At 35.5% G+C, this 22,886-nt stretch overlaps 1 protein-coding gene across 4 annotated transcripts in view; it reads right to left on the bottom strand.

The window, feature by feature from the left end:
• RAB6A (RAB6A, member RAS oncogene family) overlaps window positions 1–22,886 on the bottom strand; it is an 82,900-nt gene that overhangs the window by 50,523 nt on the left and 9,491 nt on the right. For all 4 annotated transcript variants that reach the window (XM_023645762.2, XM_023645763.2, XM_070274465.1 and 1 more), the window contains exon 2: window positions 3,334–3,392. In XM_023645762.2, coding sequence (XP_023501530.1) covers window positions 3,334–3,392 — 59 coding nt within the window. The remainder of the gene's footprint in view (window positions 1–3,333; window positions 3,393–22,886) is intronic.

Raw genomic sequence — 22,886 nt, 5'->3', positions numbered from 1 at the left:
TTCAGATACATTTTAAAAAGCAGTGCCAATAGGATTTGCTGATAGACTAGAAGTGGGATATGAAAGAAAAAGAAATTGAGTGTGACACGAAGGTAACCTGAGTTTACTGAAAGCCTGTGTTGTTGTTAACTGAAATGGGAAACATTACAGGAAAATCAGGTTTGAGGGAGAGTATTAAGAACTCAGTTTTGACTACATCAAGTTTGAGATGCCAACTGATACCCAAATGGAGGTGTCAGGTAGGCAGTTGAATATACGGATCTGGAATTGGGAAGAAAGAGGTCCAGACTAAATATATAAATTTGAGAATCATTATACATAGCATTTAAAGCCATGAGACTTTGTATAAGACTACTAGGGAGTGAATGTAGACCCAAGACAGATGCCTGAAGCAACCAACATTTATAGACGGGAGAAACAGGAAGAACTAACAAAATAAACTGAGAAAGAAAACACAGAAAGGTAGGAGAAAAATGAGTCAAGTGTGGTATCCTGAAAGCCAAGTGAAAGGTTTTAAGACGTTGTGTTAAACTATGTTAAATGCTGCTAACAGGTCACGTAAGATGAGGACTGAGAAAGGACCACTGCATTTACCAATGGGGGTTCACTGGTGTGATACTGTCATATAATAAGAAACATAAATTTTGATTTTCATCCCAGTCTCCTGGCCTAAAATCCCTGTAATTTCCTAAGTGATAAGAGCGAAAGGAGGAGCCGGCCCTGTGGCTGAGTGGTGAAGTTCACACGCTCTGCTTCAGCAGCCCAGGGTTTCGCCAGTTTGAATCCTGGGCGCAGACATGGCACCGCTCATCAACCGCTCAGTTGTATATTCTAGTTGAGTGCCTCTGGCTGTGCTGTGTGGGACGCCATATCAGCATGGCCTGATGAGTGGTGCCATGTCTGTACCCAGGATCTGAACCGGCAAAACCCTGGGCCGCCGAAGCAGAGCGTATGACCTTAACCACTCGGCCACAGGGCTGGACCCCAATAAATAATTAGATTAAATGGGTCTTTTTATTTTTTTATTTTAACAAGAACATTTCAAAAGTTAATACAGAAAAGATTTACAATATGCTTACAGCCTCAGTGAAAGTACTTGGTTTTAAGATTACTAATTTCTTTTTTCTTTTTGTTTTACAAAAAAGCAATTTAAACTAAGATACATATAAATAAGATATATAACTGAGAGCAGACATCCTTGTCTTTTTCCTGATCTTAAAGAGAAAACATTCAATTCAGACTTTTAACATTAAGTATGTTAGCTGTCGGTTTTTCATAGATGCCCTTTATCGTGTTTAGGAAGTTTCCTTGTATTCCTAGTTTGTTGAGTGTTTTTATCATGAAAAGCTACTGGATTTTGTCAAATGCTTTTTCTGTGTCTATTGAAACGATCATGTGATTTTGTCCTTTATTCTACTCATATTACATTAATATGTACTAAGTATTACATTACTTTCTGTATGTTGGACCAACCTTGCAATCCTGGTACCAACCTACCAATCTCAGTTGTAAATGGTATATAATCCTTTCTGCACGTTGCTGACTTCAGTTTGATAGTATTTTGCCAAAGACTGTTGTGTTTATATTCATAAGATATTAGCCTGTAGTTTTAATAGTGATGTTTTTGTCTGGTTTGAGTATCAGACTAATACTGACCTCACAGAATGAGTTGAGAAGTGTTCCCTTCTCGTTTATTTTTTCTAAGTCAATGATACCGATGCTGTTCTTTAAAACATTTCATAGAACTGACCAGTGAAGCCATGTAGTCCTGGGATTTTCTTTGTGGAAAGTTTCTTGATCACTAATTCTCTCTCTCTACTTACAAGTACATTCAAAGTTTCTATTTCTTTTTGAGTTAGTTTCAGTAGTTTGTATCTTTCTTGCAATTTGTCCATTTCATCTAGATTATCTAATTTGTTGACATGTAATTGTTCAGAGTATTCCCTTATAATTCTTTTTATCTCTGTATAGTTGGTAGTAATGTCCTTTCTTTCACTCATGATTTTAGTAATTTGAGTCTTCTCTCTCTTTTTCTTGCTAGTCTAGCTAAAGGTTTGTCAATTTTGTTGATCTTTTCTAAGGACCACTTTTGGTTTCATTGAATTTTTCTACTGTTTTTTTATTCTCTCTTTCATATATTTCTGCTCTAATCTTTATCTGCTTCTGAATTAAGCATGTCTTTATTGTCTCTATTTTTGTTGCTTTGACACCTGGGGCCTTGCTGGCACTGGAGTGACTGGCCCTTCCTGGGTTTGCCAGTTCTTAGAGATATAGTAAACTTGTCTGTGAGAGCATCTTTCATATGCAAACCAACCAATCCACAGCCCATACCCCAACTACCTTCTCTATCACATTCAGGGACACTATTCCCTTGCCCTAATCATACCAGGATCAGGTACCAGACAGCCAGTAACGGACCCACACTCCAGAGACTGTTGAAATCATTCAAACTAGGGAATCTTAAATCTGCTTACCTGGTCTCACCCAGCCTGCCCACAGCAACCACAATAAAGGTTCTTGCCCTTGTTTCCCGTCTCCCGCTCCCTGACTCCTGACCAACACCAGTGCTTCCCCATATGCCTCCCTTCCATGGCATGGAGTGTCCCCCTCCTCTTGCGATCTGTGAGTGTAACAAACTATCTTTAATGGCAATCATCTCCTGATCTGTTGGCCTCACCATACCTGAATAATAAAATCTACATTTTGAAAGTTTCTTCTTTCTCCTTGCTTTAGGTTTAGTTTGCTTTTCTTTTTCTAGTTTCTTAAGGTAGAAGGTTAAATTATTGATGTATTTCTTCTTTTTCTTATAGTACTGCTTTAGCTGTAAGTTTTGGTACGTTGTATTTTCTTCTTTGTTTGTCTCAAAGTATTTTCTAATTTCCTTTGTGATTTTGTCTTTGACCCATCAGTTATTTAGGAATATGCTGTTTAACTTCCACATATTTGTGAATTTCCCAAATCTCCTTCTGTCAATGATGTCTAATTACATTATTCATTTATTCTTGACTTTAAGTGTAGGTCAGAATGGCACGGAATCCTATACTTGGACAAAATCTCTGTAACAGAATATCTACAATCAGATCAACTTCTATCTCAGTTGGTATCAGAGATAATCTTTCAATAGACTTTGGAAGAGGAGACAAAGAAATCAAATGAAAAAGTTGAGGACTATAAGCAAAATCCATTATACTCTGTATTTATAAGCATTTTACAGATTACAGAAAGTGCTTTTATATCCATGACTGCACGTAAATAAATGAATTTTTAAAAAGACCTTGAATATTACTTGTAACACAAATAGAGACAACTAGTAAGTTGGCAGAAGCAAAATACCTGATAGGTGTTGTCGAAACTGTCATACATGAATCTGGTGATCAAAGATGTCTTTCCAACTGAAATAAAAGGAAAAAAGATTCACTTAACACATTACACTGGGTTCTCAAGCAATTCTTCTACAGAGAACTGCAATTAAATTCAATGGGAAATAACTGAAATGGTTCTACTAACAATAATTAAAAAGAAAATAGCCCCGACTTTATTGAAATACCTTTTTCTAATAACAGATCACCTCTCAAATTAAGAGCACGGGTAAAGAGTATTTATTTACTGAAGAGCTGAGGAAAATGAAGAGAAAAGATGGAGGAAAACAATCAATTATGTTGACATCTCTAATTCACAAAAGGTCAGGCAGATATTTATTTGGGCCCTAACAAAAAGAACTAGAATTAGACTGTGAAGAAATTATAGTTAACTTCCTGGCCAGGAAACTGAGGTCCAGGTCTACTTCATTCAGTGAATCAAAACATAACCCCTGGAAGTACAGACTAAAGATAGAGTCCTATGAGGAGCACGAGGGCTGTTAAGAACTAGACTGTTTAAGAGTGAGAAAGAAGTGACATGGAAAACTGTTTTGAAACTTATCTCAGGATCAGACCTCTCTACTTCTCTAGCAGGGCATATCCCAAAGATTTACAACACTTTTTTTTACAAAAAGATTGGTACCTGAGCTAACATCTGTTGCCAACCTTCTTTTTTTTCTCTTTCTTCTCCCCAAAGCCCCGCAGTACATAGTTGTATATTCTAGTTGTAGGTCCCTCTGGTTGTGCTATGTGGGACGCTGCCTCAGCAAGGCCTGATGAGTGGTGCCATGTCTGCACCCAGGATCCGAACCAGAGAAACCCTGGGCCGCTGAAGCGGAGCCCACGAACTTAACCACTGGGCCATGGGGCTGGCCCCTATAATACTACTTTTGTATTGGCATTGTTAGGTTAATCCATATAAAAGTGCCACTAGATCAGGGCTGGCCCCGTGGCCGAGTGGTTGGGTTTGCGCGCTCCGCTGCAGGCGGCCCGGTGTTTCGTTGGTTCGAATCCTGGGCGCGGACATGGCACTGCTCATCAGACCACGCTGAGGCAGCGTCCCACGTGCCACAACTAGAAGGACCCACAACGAAATATACAACTATGTACCGGGGGGCTTTGGGGAGAAAAAGGAGAAAAATAAAATCTTTAAAAAAAAAAAAAGTGCCACTAGATCAAAAACAGTAGAATACTGGCAATATCTTTACCAATGGGCACGCTCTCCAAGGGCAAGAACCATATCTAATTTTCCTATTTCTCCAGCAGCTTGGTGCAGACTCAATAAATACTAAATGAATATAAGAAACTGTATTTATATCAAATAGAAAAGAACTGGGTAAAGAAACATCTCAAATGCTCCCCAAAATGTAAACACTTTGGGGAAGAAAAAACGATATCTAGTCATTCATATTTTAGTATGAACTTAAAGTAACTTTTGATTTCAATTCAATTTTTAGAGACCTCATCCTGGCCTCTACATTATACCCTCCAATCATATGCGATATGAAAACCTGAGGTAAAAACTGGGCCAAAGAGGGAAGAATCCCACAAAATCACCTACTCCCAAATGTCTTATTCCAGATAGCTTAAAATAGGCTGAAGAGAAGAGCTATATCTAATTTCCCTAGACCCCAGTCAAAAGCAAATTGATGTCTGGGAAGAAGCCTCTTTACAGAGCAATGAGCTGACCTATGCACTTCTTCACTAATAAACAGTACATATAGCTTTTATTTTGTTTTGAAAAGTGCCCCCCTGCCCTTTACATTAAAGAGCAAAACTCATGTTGTAAAGCAGGCAGTACAGAAAAGATTAAAAAATTATGTATATCTTATCACCCATATATAACTGTTAAAACTTTGGTATAATAAGAATATGTACTTAAAGGCAAAACTCTAGCCCATTCATAGTAAAGTCAGGAATAATATATATACTACTATTATTTAACAGTGATCAGAATCTGTAAAAATTAAATCTAAAAAACTGAAGAGATAAAAGGCATGATACATTTTACAGAGGGAAAAAACAGTGGTGGAGAAAAGCAAAGGATCATATAAAATATATAATGAAGAAATACAAAATAGCTTGTTTGTTAAAACAGTTTTTATTTAAAGGATTAAAAATTCATTATTAAGCATTTTAAATATGATTCTTCAATACAGGGTCCTTGTAAATTTATTGTTCTTGTTTACCCCAAAACCTCCTGTAGAATGGTATGCAAACTTATAATGATTTGCTTAGTGTCTGTTTTCCCTAACAGATTAGAAGCTCCATATTGGTCTGGTTTACTCTACATCATCAGAGCTTAACACAATGGTTGGCACATAATACCAAGCAAACAACACACGTTTGTTGCATTGATATCCAGTACTTTTTCAGACGGTAAAAAATACACATCCAGGGTATTCAAAGTAAATCTTATTTTTAATGAAACAAACAGATTTCATTATAAATACTTGTACTACAAAACACAATAAATAATATACTTTATATTTTTAAAGATGTCCAATGAGAATAACCTCTGTTCAATACAAGGACTACATATTAAGTCTCTATGACTTGTAAGGCCAAGGTAATAGGTTTGCCTCCATATACAATAATGTAAAAAAAATGTAAGCTTTTTTTTTTTAGTGCCTGCCTTAGATCCTATACTGGGTATTTTATAGGACAATGGTAATTTTGACATTAATTTTACAAGGAGGAAACTTTATTTCCATTTTCCAAGAAAAGGTAACAAGCTCAGAAGTTTAGTAAATTTCCCAAGGTTAATCCATTTGTTCTCTGCTAAAATATGATTCTATTCCATTTCTAACCAAAGAGCATGTTCTTCCCAATATACTTTCTTTTGCTATTAAAGAAAAAAAGTAACATGGTCATAATGGCAGAAGAGCTATGCTGCACTACCTACCTAGTCTCTAGGTTTTAAAGAACCTGAACACAGACCAGAAGAAAATAGAAAATGAAAGAGGGCATATCGTTGAAAGAAAAACAGCAATGAATGAGATTTTCCAGTCTGTAACTTTTTGCCTGAAACACTACCCAATCTGTGTGTTCCTGGCAGCAGAAGCCTCCAAACTAATTGACTTGAAAAGTCAGAAAGGACAAAGTTCAGGGGTCACAGAACAGTGAGAAAGACTGAGAGGGCAATCCTGGAAGGGAGGGAGCTTGCAAAGAGAGTGAACTACAAAATCTGCATTTAAAACGTCCAAATCCTTGGCTGACTTCCTAAACTACCTATGAGGACTTGATAGGGAGACTTCATGTTTCCCAGTGAGAAAGTAGCTGCTGGATGTTGCTGTTCAAAACAGGAGAATTTAGAGTTTGAATCCAGCCAAGGTAACTGCCTTCTAAGGCAAAAACAACTCTTTGGAAGAACAACAAATTCCAGAGCCTCTGTATACACAGTCTTCACCATGTCCAGTATCCAATAAAAAAAATAGTAGACATGCAAAGAATTTAAAAAAAGATAATTCATACTCAAAAAAGAAGTAAAAAAACAGGCTCTAAGATGACACAGATGTTGCAGTTAGCAAACAGGATTTAAAGCAGCTATCATAGATATATTCTAGCATTTAAAGGAAGATATACACATAAGAAATGAAGAGAAGAAAAATCTCCACAGAGAAATAGAAATGAGAAAAAATAACCAAATGTAAGCTGCAGGTAATTACAATAACTGATAAGAAAAAGTGACTGTTTAGAATTAACAGCAGATGGAAACGGCAGAGGAAAGAATAACTGAAGCTGAATGCAGATCAACTAGTCTAACATGTTTACTGAAGTTCCTGGGAGGTAAGAGAGAAGAAAATAGGGGAAAATATTTGTAGAAATAATAGCTGAAAACTTCTCAAATATAGTAAAAGACAAGAACTTTCAGATCCAAGAAACTCAATGAACTCCAAGCAAGATAAATACAAAGAAAATCATACTTTGGCAAACTACTAAAATCCAAGGATAAAGAAAAAAACCTTGAAAACAGCCAGAGGAAAACACATTACACATGGGGGTAAATTGGGGAGGAGGCAAGGGGGAGAATGAGTACAAATTTTCACTAACTTCTCCAAGAGAAAATGAGAGCAGAAGACAATGGAGTTATATGCTTAAATTTCTGAAAGAATAAAAAATTTTCAACCCCAAAATACTATATCCCATGAAACAACCTTTCAAAAGTGAAGGTTAAATAAAGATCCTTGCAGATAAACAAATTGAGAGAATTCCTTGACAGGAGATCTGTACTACAAAACAGCTTAAGGAATTTGTTCAGGCTGAAGGGAAAGGACATCATAAAGTAGGTGGTAAAGATGTGGATAAACACAGAAGATTATGTGTTTTTCTTTTAATTCACTTAAAAGATGTATTTAAAGTAAAAATTGTAATGTATTATAAAGTTTATAACATACATAGATGTAATATATGACAACTATAACACAATGGACAGGAGTAAATAAAAACAATTATACTATTGCAAGGTTTCTATAGTTTGGTGAATAGTACAGTACAGACTGTGAGAGGTTAATGATGCATATTGTAAACCCTAGCACAACCACTAAAAATACATGCAAAAAGGAACAGCTAATGAGTCAATAAAGGAATCAAAATGGAATAGTAAAGTAAGAACAAAAATCAAATGAGACAAAAAACAAAGAGCAAAATGACAGACCCAAATCCAGTCCTATCAACATGCAAAGTATATGAAAAGTAGATTTTAAAACTCCAATTAAAAGACAAAGATTGTCAGGCTGGATAAGAAAACAAGACACAAATATTTGCTATCCATAAGAGACACACTTTAGAAATAAAGAAATTTAAAATAGAAGGACATAAAAGTATTCCAACAAAGAAAACTCCTTACATGGTTTCCCTACTGAATTCCAATTAAACATGTAAGGGACTAAGACCAATCTTACATAAACTCTTTTAGAAAAAAAAGAGAAAGAACACTTTCTAACTTATGACATGAGACCAGCATAACTCTAATATAAAAACCTGACAAAGACAAAAAAGGGAAAATTATGGACCAATGTCTCTCATCAACACAGACTCAAAATTCCTTAACAAAATAATAGCAGATCAAATCCACCCATATATAAAAAAAAGACACCTCATAAGTAGGTAGGGATTATCCCAGGAATAATAAAAGGTTAATCATACAAAACAAATCAATGAATGTAATCAAGAATATTAACAGAATAAAGAAGAAAACCTATAAGATCATCTCAATAAATACAGATGAAGTATATGACAAAATTCAATGTTGATTCATGATGAAACATCCAAGCAAACTAGCAAGCCAGGAATGGAAGAAAGCTGCGTCAATCAAATAAACAGCATTTACAAAAGAACCTACAGCTAATATCAAATGTAATGGCAGGGTCCAGCCTGTGGCCAAGTGGTAAAGTTTGCATGCTCTGCTTTGGCGGCCCAGGGTTCACCGGTCCAGATCCTGGGCACAGACCTACACACTACTCATCAAGCCATGCTGTGGTGGCATCCCACATAGAAGAACTAGAATGACTTACAATTACCATATACAGCTATGTACTGGGGCTTTGGGGAGGAAAAATAAAAAGAGGAAGATTGGCAACAGATGTTAGCTCAGGGTTAATCTTCCTCACCAAAAAGCATAAATAATGATAATAATAATGATAATAATTTTTTTAAATGTAACAGTAAACTCCAAATGCTTTCCTCCAAAGAATAAGAAAAAGGCAAGGATGTCCAATCCTACCACTTCTATTCAGCATATTACTGGCAGTCTTAGCCAGTGCAATGATGCTAAGAAAAAGAAAAGGCATACAAATTAATACTGTTCTCATTCACTGATGACAAGATTGCTTATGTAGAAGAATCCCAAAAGATTAATTTTTAAAATCTACTAGAACCAGTAAATTTGGCAAGGTCTCAGTACAGAAGGTCGATATACAAAAATCAATTGCATTTCTAAATATCAGAAGCAAAGAGAAAACCAAAAATTTTTAAACTTCATATATAGTAACATCAAAAAAAATAACAATAATTAGGAATAAATTTAACAAGATGTGTTAAGGCCGCAACATTGAAAACAAAACACTCTGCTGAGGGAACATCAATAAAATTTAAATAAATACAAAGATATACCATATAAGAATCTATACTAAGATGTCAATTTTCTCCAAATTATACATTCAAAACAATCTCAATCATAATCCCAATAGCCTTTTAAAAAATAGCAATTGACAAAGCAATTCTAAAGTTTAAATGGAAATGAAAAGGATCTAGAACAGTTAAAACAATCTTGAAAACAGTGAACAATTCTGCAGAACCTATAGTATTCAATGTCAAATTGTACCATAAAACTACAGTAATCCAGACAGCACGATACTGATTTACAGACAGATAAACAGATCAATGGGACAGAACAAAGCATAGAAACAGACAAAAGTCTCTAGGCTGTTGAATAAACATCTCTATCCCTGTAAGACCAAATCGCTATTTCCTCAACCCTACCCCCCTACCCAAAAGGGCCATAAAACAGATAATTCTCATCTTTTCTTCCACACTAGCATCTCAAGAATACTGTAAGAAAATGAGCTACAAATATATTTTAAAACCTTAAACAATTTTCCCAATACGAAATCGACATTTTATTCTCAGCAAACATCTTCACAATAATGATGCTGTTGTTAATATCAGAAGGAATTTTAGGTAATAACATGCTTTCATCCTAATCCTTAACCTTTCCAAATTAAGGAAGTAGCAATCTAATTCTTTTCTACCTTTTTTTGTCAACAAACTTTTTAAAAAATTGTAGTCATAATAGTTTATAACATTGTGAAATTTCAGTTGTACATTATTATTTGTCAGACACCATATAAATGTGCCCCTTCACCCCTTGTGCCCACCCCTCACTCCCCTGGTAACCACTAAACTGTTCTCTTTGTCCGTAAGTTTGTTTATGTTCCACAAATAAGTGAAATTATATGGTGTTTGTCTTTCTCTGTCTGGTTTATTTCGCTTAACATAATACCCTCGAGGTCCATCCATGTGGCTGCAAATGGGACAATTTTGTCTTTTTTATGTCTGAGTAGTATTCCATTGTGTATATATACCACATCTTCCTTATCCAATCATCAGTCGATGGGTACTTGGGTTGCTTCCACATCTTGGCTATTGTGAATAATGCTGCAATGAACATAGGGGTGCATAAGTTTCTTTTTATTGTTCATTTCAAGTTCTGTGGATATATACCCAGTAGAGGGATAGCTGGGTCATATGGTATTCTTTTCTGCCAACTTTTGTTTAAGGAAAAGCTTTAACTTTGTTAATAATAGAGAAAAGTAGCAATGGGATGGGATTAATGCAACAGTTAATCTGAACAAGTGAAATTTTCTAAGTGATACAGTAGGAAAGAAGACTTCAGAGAAATCTCAAGGTGGCTTTTTTCCCTATTGCCAACCCTTATTTAAATTGACTTTTTTTTTTTTTGAGGAAGATTAGCCCTGAGCTAATATCTGCAGCCAATCCTCCTCTTTTTGCTGAGGAAGACTGGCCCTGAGCTAACATCCATGCCCATCTTCTACTTTTTATGTGTGGGACGCCTGCCACAGCATGGCTTGACAAGCGGTGCCATGTCTTGCACCCTGGATCCAAACCAGCGAACCTCGGGCCACCAAAGTGGAATGTGAGAACTTAACTGCTATGTCACAGGCCTGACCCCTTAAATTGACTTTTTTTGTGTGTGTGAGGAAGACTGTCACTGAACTGACATCCATGCCAATCTTCCTCTATTTTATGTGGGATGCCACCACAGTGTGGCTTGATGAGCGGTACTAAGTCTGCACCTAGGATTTGAACCTCCAAAATGTGGGCCATTGGAGCAGAGCATGCCAACTTCATCATTACGCCACCAGGCCAGCCCCTGACAATGCTTTTAAAAATACTCTCTTCATTGATGAAAGTAGCATCCAGAATCAAAGATTATATCCTAATTCTGGGAGTTCGCCTCTAAAAGTGTAATAAGATCTAAGGCCTAAATTTTATTTTATAGAAGTATTTAAGACGAACTTAGTAAAGTTTAAGTAAAATGTCTTTATTTTGTTTACAAAAAGTTTAAAAACTTTAATGAGGGGTCTCTAAGAAGCAAGCAAAAATCAAAAAGTCCTTTGAATACATAGTAAAAAAGGGCATTTATGCTTAGTCCAGGGCTTTTTTCACTTTGTTATTTATACTATGCCAGACACTGCACAAATAGTTTTTGAGGATCATGTTTTCGATTTCACAGTCACTCAAGAGCCACTGTATCCTTACGAAGTAAGGCTACTCCACTTTTTAAGATATTCTTCCTTATGAAGAGCAGATGAGTTCCAAAAACCCATAACCTGGGTCTAACCATGAGAAAAAACATCAGACAAATTCCAGTAGATGAGCATTCTACCAAATACTTGACCAGCACTCCTCAAACTCTCAAGGTCATTAAGATTGAAAGTGTGAGAACCTGTCACAGCCAAGGAGAACCTAAGGAGACAGGACAACTAAATGTAATATGATATCTGAGAGGATCCTGGAACAGAGAAAGAACATTAGATAAAGCTAAGAAAACCTGAATAAAGTATGGATTTTACTTAATAATGTATAATACTAGTTCATTAACTACGAAAAATGTACCATATTAATAAAAGACGTCAATAGTAGGAGAAAAACGGGTATGGGTTTATAGGAACTCTCTCTACTATCTTCTCAGTTTTCCCACAAATCTACAATTATTCCAAAAAAGCTTATTTAAAAAGTTTTATTCAATATTCATATACCCTTAAACAAAATAAAGCAAATAAAAAAGGCAGGTAAGTGGTTTCCTGGGGTAGTAGGCAAAGAGAGGAATCTTTTAGGGATGATAGAAATATTCCTTATTTTGTGGTGATGATTACACTGTCAAAACTCACTGAATTGTACACTTTAACTAGATTCAGTTCATTGTCTGTAAATTAATCCTCAATAAAACTAATAAAGAAAAATAATCTGTCCCTTAATAAAACATCACAAAGGTTTTAAGTGAAGTTTCAAGTGACCAGTATTTAAACTCCTAAAAGACTCAACCGCTAGGACAGTGGTCTCCTAGGTGTTCTGACTATACCACCACAGTGAGAAATACATTTTAAATTCCAACTCAGTACATAATTACATAACTGAAATAAAAGTTTTACGAAACAACTTGCTAAAGACTATGCACTCGGATATTTTCTCTTCCATTGTTTTATAGGCTAATTGCTAAAATAGTTACTGATAGAATAAGATTTCTGGGACTGGCTTTAAAATATCCCTATGGACATTACAGTCTATTTCCCAAACTCAAAGGAAAAGAGGTCATTATTTCATCAAGTATGATGTTACTTTGTAATTTGGGAGAGGGGAGGTTGCTGGTAAATATCCTTTATCAGATTTAGAATGTTCACTTCTATTCTTAATTAAAAGTTTAGAGCTAACTACAAACAGGTTTTGAATTTTGCGAAACGCCTTTCTTGCATCTATTAAAATGATTATATGGTTTTCCTCCTTTCTGTTAATGCAGTGAATTAGAATGACTAACTTTCAAATGTCGAATCAATCTTGCATGTATAACTGATTTTTTAAAAAATCTGACAAAATTATAAAAAGGGAAAATTATAGGTCAATATCACTCATGACCAAAGATGCAAAAGAATCCACGAAATTTTTGAATTAATGAGTAAGTTTAGTAAGGCCTTTGAATAAAAACTCAATATACAAAAATCAACTGTAATTCTATATACTAGCAACAACTGGAAACTGAAATTTAAAAAAAATACTGTTTATAACAGTATCAAAAGCAAAATATTGGGGCTGGCCTAGTGGCACAGCAGTTAGGTTCATGTGTTCTGCTTCAGTGGCCTGGAGTTCACTGGTTCGGATCCCAGGTGTGGACCTACGCATCACTTATGAAGCCACGCTATGGCAGGTGTCCCACATATAAAGGAGAAGAAGATGGGCACGGATGTTAGCTCAGGGCTAATCTTCCTAAAAAAAAAACCCCAAAAAACAAGATACCTAAGTACCTAACAAGAAATGTGCAAGAACTCCACAACGAAAATTGAAAAACACCACTGAGAGAAATTAAGGAAGATATTTAATACAGTCACATGCCACTTAACGATGGGGATATGTTTTGAGAAATACATCATCAGGCAATTTTGTCATTGTGCAAACATCACAGCATGCACTTACACAAACCTAGATGGTATAGCCTATTACACACCTAGGCTACCTGGGTACTAATCTTATGAGACCACTGTTGTATGAGAGGTCCATCACTGACTGAAACATTATTTATGTGGTGCATGACTATACGAAAATTTATGAACTGCTTCATAATGCTTATTTATTTATATTGGTCAGATAACACTAAAACAAACCAACTAGATATTTATATTTTCTTTTTCCCACAAAAATAAGCCACTATAAAAGATTAATGTGCTATGAAAATAACAGTAACTCAAATCAGATGCTATGATTTTAGTAAAAGAGCTAAGTAAAAAAAACACACTACCTATATTCCATCATGATAACAAAGACAGCTGAAAAAGGTATCTAGGGACCAGAGCAGAAAAGCTCAGATGCAAGCAAAATTCAATGCAGTATCACATCCAAGATATCTCACCTAGGTGATGCAATTCTAAAGCAAAACAGAAAATCTATTAAACCATGCTAACGCTACTTTGATGTGGCTAACCTAATCAACATTAAAGATCAATAAATCTAGCAGCCTTTCTCTAAAGACCTAAATTGAATAAAGATTTTGTTTCTCCTAAAGTTAAAAAAAAAAAAAGAGAACTACAACTCCCCTTTACAATCATATTCAAAAATAGGAAGGATGAGTTTGGTTGTATAGAATATTTGTTGAAATAAGCAATTTCACATCTATGGCTCAAAAGCTGTTTTTAATAAAGGTGCTTTATTTCTCTACTATACTAATTATGTTAAAGGCATTAGACCTATAGTATGAGTTTCCAGGATGATGAAATGGAGACATCCAAAGCAAAAACAAAAAAATATTTACCTGCCTAAGAGATGAAGACAAGAAAGATACTCACATAAAGGTAAAGACACATGGCTACTCTTACCAAAGATAAATAAAAAGTAAACAAGTATTTTAATGCTTTAATGGCTACTATTTATTTTTCACTTCTTTCCAAAAGTACTAAGTGCTAGGGAACAAGGAGGTTGAGGGAAGAGAATGAGAAACAAATAAGAAAAAGGCCCTGACTGCAAAAGATTTTACAATCCACTGAAGAGACAACACACACACACATATAAGACAGTGAACAAGAGAAGAAAGCACTGTGCAAAGTGTCCAGCCTCCATACTACCAGAGGTATCTTTCCTCAATTTAAAACATTCCAAGGCTCCATACATTCCATAAGGTGAAAGTCAAAAATTCTTAGCAGGCATTCAAGGATTCAAGCAGCCTAGCCCTCTAGCCTCATCCCCTACCCTTGCCAAACACAAACTTCATCTGACAATGAGGGAAAGCTATTAGTTATCCTCCAGGCATAACATGTACCTTGGAGCCTCTGAGATTTTGCTCATGTAACCTAATTTTGTGGAACTTTTCTTTCCTGGTTACATTATGAACTTATAAATTCAATATCAGATATGATTCTGCCCAAAGGAAACAAAAGCTAAATTACCTTTCAAAATTACTTTCAGCCTAGGATTGTATTTTTCTGCAAGTATTTTAGATGGCAGCAGGGCTTTGATTTTATTCCTACGAGAAAGTCAACATCCATCTATGAATGTATTTAAGGATAAAAAGGCAAATTGAAAATAATCTGCACCCTCAAAGAACAGTCCAGAGGAAAATTCAATATAAGTACTAGTGTAAGAATCACTTTACCAGCATTAACTTTATTCAGAAACTTTAAGTCTAAGGGTAGAAATTTAACATAAGGAAAAGCACAATCCACTTTTTCTTAGGGGGAAAAATAAGAAAAACTGGCAATATAAGAAACACTTACCTCAAATTATGTTGTTCGTGCATTTATTTACTAGTTTCTCTCTCCCAACTTACAAATAATAAGCTGCAGAAGAGCAATCTCATCTATCTTGTACATGGCTATACTCGTAGTGTCAGTCCCTGCCTGGCACTGAATGAATTAATGAATGAAAGGAAACTTCACCAAGTAGACAGCATTCACTACTAACGTAGTCCAGAATCTGGCAGACAACCACCTTGCATTCTTGGAAAAATGAAAGTAGATATAGCTCAGAGAACATACTTATAATAATGCTCAGGAAACTGAGGTTTTAAAACCAGAAGGCCAGGGGCCGGTCCAGTGGCGCAGCGGTTAAGTGCGCACATTCTGCTTCGGTGGCCTGGGGTTCGCCAGTTCGGATCCCGGGTGTGGACATGGCACCACTTGTCAAGCCATGCTGTGGCAGTTGTCCCACATATAAAAAGTAGAGGAAGATGGGCACAGATGTCAGCTCAGGGCTAATCTTCCTCAAAAAATAAAAAACCCAAAAACCAGAAGGCCTAATTTACACAAAGAATTAACTTTCATAAAGATGGGAATATTCAAGTCAATATGACTAGCAAATTCTCTCACTCAAGCTGTACACTTATGATTTGTATGCTTTTCTATGTGTTATACTGCAGTAAAAAGTTCTCCTTATAAAAAATCTATATAAGCAACGTTTAAAACAATAACATCTTATGAAGTTTTATACACACACACACGCACACTCACACAATTAAAATATACATAGTAAGTAAAGTCAAGAGAAGGGATAAGTAGAGTTAGACTTCTGAGGTCCCTGCATTGTCCAGAAAGGTAAAGGAATCAATTAACTGTAGACTTTTATAAGCCATGACTGCATGCCACAACTTCTAGAGTAATCACTAAATAAAAGGAAAAAAATGTATAACTTCTCAATTAGTAAAGAATATGGAATGATTTTTAAAAGATTATAAATTCAAATAATACAAGAAGAGCAAAAGAAATATCTAGGACAAAAAGAAAGCACATTAAGAAGATGGTAGATTTATTTTAAATCCAAATACTCTAGCAATTATATGAAATCTAAACGTACTAATACTCCAATTTTAAAAATAATCAGACTGGATGAACACAAAACCTAACCAGATGACTACTAACACACATCTGAAACCTAAGAATATAACAACATTGAAAGTAAAAAGATAAAAAAATATAAATACTATGAAAACATTAGCCTAAAGAAAGATGGAATACTCATACTAACATCAAAATAAACTTTAGGGCAAAAAGTATTACTAGAAATAAAGTGGAGCCCTTGATGATGATAAAAGGTTCAACTCATCAAGAACACAAAACAACTCCAAATTTGCATACACCCAATTGTGAGTAAATCCATGTTTAGTAGTTTCCTGACATTAGTATATTTGTTTACATACATAATAATATCAACTGACATTTGATTACTTGTTACATATCAAGCCCTGTTATGGTAAGTACTTTGCAGTCTTAACTAATTTAATTCTTAGAACCAACTCTATGAGCTCCTTGGAGAAGTGGTTGATTTCAGAGCTGGGTCGGGGAAAATAGAAAATGAGCCTTGAGCATCTTGTGGTGCCAGAAAGTAAGGAAGTGTTTAACAGAGGGTGGAGGCATGTTAAAAGGACGCCCAATAGTAAAAGTTACAATAATCTTGAGCAACAGAATGATGATGATATTGGGTTTATTACCCACAGAATTAAGATATTCATGAATCCATAAGTAAATAAATAAGAAAGGACTGCTGTTCCTTATAGAATTCCAATTAATAAATGTAGATGGGCGGTTGGCCCAGTGGTGCAGCGGTTAAGTGCGCACATTCCACTTTGATGGCCCAGGGTTCACGGGTTTGGATCCCGGGTGCAGACATGGCACTGCTTGGCAAGCCATGCTGTGGTAGGCGTCCCACATATAAAGTAGAGGAAGATGGCCATGGATGTTAGCTCAGGGCCAGCCTTCCTCAGCAAAACGAAGAGGACTGGCAGCAGATGTTAGCTCAGGGCTAATCTTCCTCAAAATGAATGAATGAATGAATGAATGAATAAATGAATGTAGATGGAATGAGGAAAATATAAAATCACCCAGGCAAGATCCATTTGATGAATGCTAAAATTAGTGGGCAAAAGTTTGAGAAGATACAGGATGTTTGTATAGTCTCAAACTATCTCCCTTAAGATACTAATTATTTACAAAGGGAAAAACAGTAACTTTATGGTAGAGAAACTCTGTAGAGATCACCATAACCAAGTGAATCAAGGTTAACATTACTAGGAATAAGACATTAATATGACATCATATTCTCCCTGTTACGATGCACCGGGAAAGGCACATCACTTCTATGGTTGTCTTGCCAAAAATGTATGATCTCAATCTAATGACAAAACATTAGACAAATCTAAATTGAGGAATCGTTTTACAAAACAACTGACCAGTATTCTTCAAGTGTCAAGGTCATGAAAACAAAGACAGACAGAGGAAATGTCACAGAGAGGAGACTAAGGAGGCGTGAAACTAAATGCAATGTGGGATCCTCGGTTGGATCTTGGAACAGAAAAAGGGAATTGGTAGAGAAACTTTCTGTTCTGTAGTTAATAGCATTCTATCACTGTTAATTTCATAGTTTTGATAATAGTGCTATTATGTAAGATATTTTTAGGGGAAGCTGAGTGAAAGGTATACTGGAATTCTCTGTACTCTTTTTGTAGCTTTTCTGTAGGCTTAAAATTATTTCCAAATGAAAAGTTAAAACAGTCCTATGAGACAGGTACTCCTGTTATTCCCATGAGCAAATTGAGGCACAGAGTGATTAAGTAACTTGTCCCAATCGTATACACACTAAGTGGCCAAGCGAGGATTTCAACTCAGCAGTCTGGTTCTAGAGCTCCAGTACTAAGGCACTAAACTATACTACCTTTCCTTGATAAATTTCATATAGGTGGAATATGTGCAGAATGTACAGGATACTTAGGTGTTTACCAAACCGTAAAAGTGAAAAAACTGTAATCTCTGGAAAGTTGAGCTATATGAACTAAATCTGTTAGATAAGATTAAGTGTTTCTCAGGTATTCTGCAGTAGTGGACTTCTGTAGTTTCTATGATGAAATTCTTAACACATATTACTTGTAGTTAAGAAGAGAGTAAGGTGAGAAACAAATTAGTTTTCAGTAAAGTTCAATGGCTTTGATAAAATTTGCTGTGTTAATGACTGTGTTACTGACTCTGCTACTGAGTTATCAGAATCATTTCAAAATGCTTTTTATGCACAAGGGAAAACATAAGTTTATTTAATCATGGAATTAAAATGTGATATTCAAATGAGAATTGTTCAGTCTCATCAAGAAGGCAAAAGTACAACCGAAAAAAGTCTTTAGATTTGTGATGATATCCTACAGGAAAGATAATAGCTTGTTACTTTGCAGTTTTAAGATCTGAACAAGAAGAGAAAGACTTAAGCTGAAAGGTAGTAAATGTAAGTCAGACAGGTAACAAGTAATCAAATGTCAGTTGATATTATTATGTATGCAAACAAATATACTAATGTCAGGAAACCACTAAACATGGATTTACTCACAAAATTAAGGTAGTCTGATTATTTAAAAAAATGTATTAGTTTGACAGGAAATATATATTATCCATTACAGTTGTCAGGAGGTGTATATGGAGTTTTATATTTGATTGCAAAGGAATATCAAGCACTGCATTAGTTTGCTAGGGCTGCTATAACAAATGTACCACAAACTGAATGGCTTAAACAACAGAAATTTATTGTCTCACAATTCTGGGGGCTACAAATCCAAAATCAAGGTGTTGTCAGTTAGTTCCTTCCGAGACCTGTAAGAAGAATCTGTTCCAAGTCTCTTCCCTAGCTTCTGATGTTTTGATGGCAATCCTTGGTGTGTAGAAGCATGACCCTCATCTCTGCCTTCATCTTCACACGGTATTCTCTCTGTGTACATCTGTGTCCAAATTTCCCCTTTTTATAAGGACACCAGTCCTACTGTATAGGGGCCATCCCACCCCAGAATGACCTCAACTTTAATTGTATCTGATTAATTGTATCTGAGGTACTAGATGTTAAACTTCAAGATATGAATTTGGGAAGGACACAACTCAACCCATAACAAAGTACAAAGGTAAAAATTCTGAAAAATAATAAATTATCACAGTATTTAGAATAATATCAATCAGACAGGTTGAAATAACTATTTCAACTGTTTTACATAAAAGACTGTAATTATTGCAGTACTGGAGAGGAAAGTAACTTCAACTAAAGAATTCTGAAAGTACAAAAGGAATGCTTTATTTAAAACTAAATGTACTCAGTCTCTTTGTGAAGAGGAACTATTTTCAATTTCTGGAAGCTTTATGAGTATTAAATAGATAGGAATATATAAGAGGGTGCTGACAGTCAGTCCCTGGATGAAGCCTACAGAAGACTATCTTTGCAGGCCACACTCTAAGTGGGGGGAGGGTTGGGAAATTCTTCTCATTTTACCTATGAGGAAACTGAGGCACAGAGAGGGTAAAGTGAACTCTTCCAGAGCACATTAATTTATAAGGTGGCAGAGCAAAGACCATCGTTGTTTTCCTAATTCTCGCTCCAGGACTTTTCCCCATATCACATTAACTATGAAAGTTTCATTGGCCAAAGGAAAGAAATGTTCCATATTAAACAACTTGACAAACAAACATAAAGGTTTACAAATGGGTAGTAACTTCAGTAGTCATCTAGTTTCTTCCAATTTACTTAATGTCAATATGATGATACTTCTGTCACCTTCTTAAAGAAGAAAGACCTATTTATCTAGCTTCCTAATAATCAGATAGATTCAATATTCTTTATGGTCACCTATATGAAGGACTTTATGCTAGACACCAAGGACAGAGCTCTAAATGACCTGAGTGGATTTTGTGCGGCCTTAAATACTACAGATCAAAATATCTAGACCAGAGGCGGCTGAAAATCCATCTAAATCTATGAGTCATCATATTCTCTATTTCCCTATTATAATCAACTTAATTCACCTTGATTATGTCAATAATTTAAAGTGCATGTGCATAAATTTCTGAAGGAATATTCTTCAGTTTTAAGAGAAGGGTTAAGGCCAGATAAAGGGTCAATTAGCCACATGAGGATACTGAAATTAAAATGAAATAAAATTTAGAAATCAGTTTTCCAGTTGCACTAGCCATCGCCATATTAAACAGCACAAATGTAGAACAGTTCCATCATCACAGGAAGTTCAACTGGATAGCAATGATCTAGAGATCCTGAAATATTAAGTCAGTCTCAAAAACATGTAATGGAAAGTATCCCCCAAATAAAGGCCTCTGTGGTCAACTATACCCACATAAGAAGGTCCTGCCTTTTAGCAGTCATACCAAAATATCTGTAATGAGAGGAGAAATGGGATTTGCTTCAACCCACTTTGGTGTGGGGAGCGGGATAGGGGGACGGATGTATGCTATAGATGAAACAAGTCACGAGTTGACAATTATTGAAGCTGAGTAACACTCTATGGGGGTTCATGATGATAGTCTCTGCATTTTTTTGTATGTTTAAAATTTTCCATAATAGAGGGGTTAAAATAATATTTTAAAAACCCAGAAACACATTTGGTTAAATCACAAATTCACTTTTCAAATATGTCATTTATACCTATTGCCTACTTCTGAATCCCTCTTGACTCTCCAAAATTCTACTGAAATTACTTTTTAAAAATTATCGATTAGCTCTTGATAAATTCAATGGCTTTTTCTGAGTCATCATTTTCCTCAACTTAAGCCACTGACTTTTCAGATTCATCCCAGATACTGGGTATATCAAACCTTTTTCCTCCTAGGTTAGGTTTTTGTTTTGTTTTATTCTTTTTTTCCTTTAAATTATCTTCTTTTATGTGTACGTATTTATTATCGTAAGCAATCTCAATGCCTTTCTGAAACTAAGTAGGGTAAAAAGCATAAATCGTTTACCAGGCACTGTGTAATGTGCTTAGAATACAGGAACAAACAAGAAATCCATGAACATTATCCTAGTGGAACTTACAGATCAAATAGAAAACAGAAATTTTAAGATAGACAAATTACAACTCTATTAAAGGCAGCAGGAAGTACCCGGTGCTGAGAGTATAAAGAATAGGAACCTAAACTAATCTGAGGAAGTCAGCACAGGCTTCTTTGAAAAAGTGACTTGAAGTGGAAACCTAAAGGATAAGCTGGAGTTAACCAGGCAAAGGGGAAGAGGGAGTATGTAACAAGATGGAGATCAGTGAAGAGTTACGACTACTTGAAAAAAGGCCAATATGGCTAAAACAGAGAGATGGCGGGAGATATGTTCAAGATAAGAATGAACAGACAGAGAGGAGCCATATAATGCAGCGTGAGTCAGGTAGACTATTTGGAAAGATTTTAGACTTTATTCTAAGAGTGATTAAAGAACGAAAAAAACCCTACGAAGGTGCGGCTTTATTGAATTTAAAAAAAATTTTTACTGCGATAAACTATACATATAAAATTTGCCATTTTAACCATTTTTCAGTGTACAATTCAGTGGCACTAAGTACATTCACAATGTTTTTGTTTTTAAGGTAAGCAAGTTACCCTGATTGACACTTTTATAAAGTTCGCTCTGATATCAACGTGGAGGATGGATTGGAGGGGAGGTCCAAGAACTGACGTTGGAAAGTACAGAGCAATGTAAAAGACTTAAATCTACCTTATTGCTCCCTGCTAGACTGTAAGCAATAAGAGGATAGAGCTTATATCTGATTCATTAATGACTATATCCCCTGGGATGTAGCTCTAACCCTGGCCCATGGTGGGCATCTGTTAAATAGATAAATGACCTATAACATTCCATGATTCTTAGAATGGAAGCTTCAAAAAGCAAAGATGTGCCTTAACACAAAGACAGCAGGTAACACCTTAATGATTTTTTTAAAAACTTAAAAAAAGATCTGCCTATCAATAACAGGAAAAGATGAGTGCGAAAAATAAGATTAGAGATAGAAGAGTAGAAGTCAGACTATGAAAGACTTTAACTCGGGCAGAAGAGTTTGGACTTCATCTCAAAGAGAAGTCTACATGGGGTGTCTGGGTAAGGTTTTAAGCAATCTCACAATGGCAGGACAGGACAACAGTGATACTTATTATCAGTTAATTTAAAAAATCATACAGTATTTGTCCTTTTGTGACCACCTATTTCACTTAGCATAAAGTCATCAAGATTCATCCCTGTTGCAGCATGTGTCAGAATTTCCTTCTTTTTTAGGGCTGAATAATATTTCATTCTATGTCTATATTATATTTTGTTTATCCATTCATCTGCCAATGGACACTTGGGTTGCTTCTACCTTTTGGCTACTGTGAATAATGCTACTATAAACATGGGTATAAATGAATTGGTTTTAATTATATAAAATGTTCTTTTAAAAAAAGAAGAGGAAGGGCCAGCCCGATGGCTCAGCAGTTAAGTGCGCATTCTACTTTGGCAGCCTGGGGTTCACCC

The sequence above is a fragment of the Equus caballus genome, chromosome 7 (genome assembly GCF_041296265.1).
Source record: "Equus caballus isolate H_3958 breed thoroughbred chromosome 7, TB-T2T, whole genome shotgun sequence".
NCBI lineage: Eukaryota > Metazoa > Chordata > Mammalia > Perissodactyla > Equidae > Equus > Equus caballus.
This window is presented reverse-complemented; position numbering and strand designations above follow the sequence as displayed.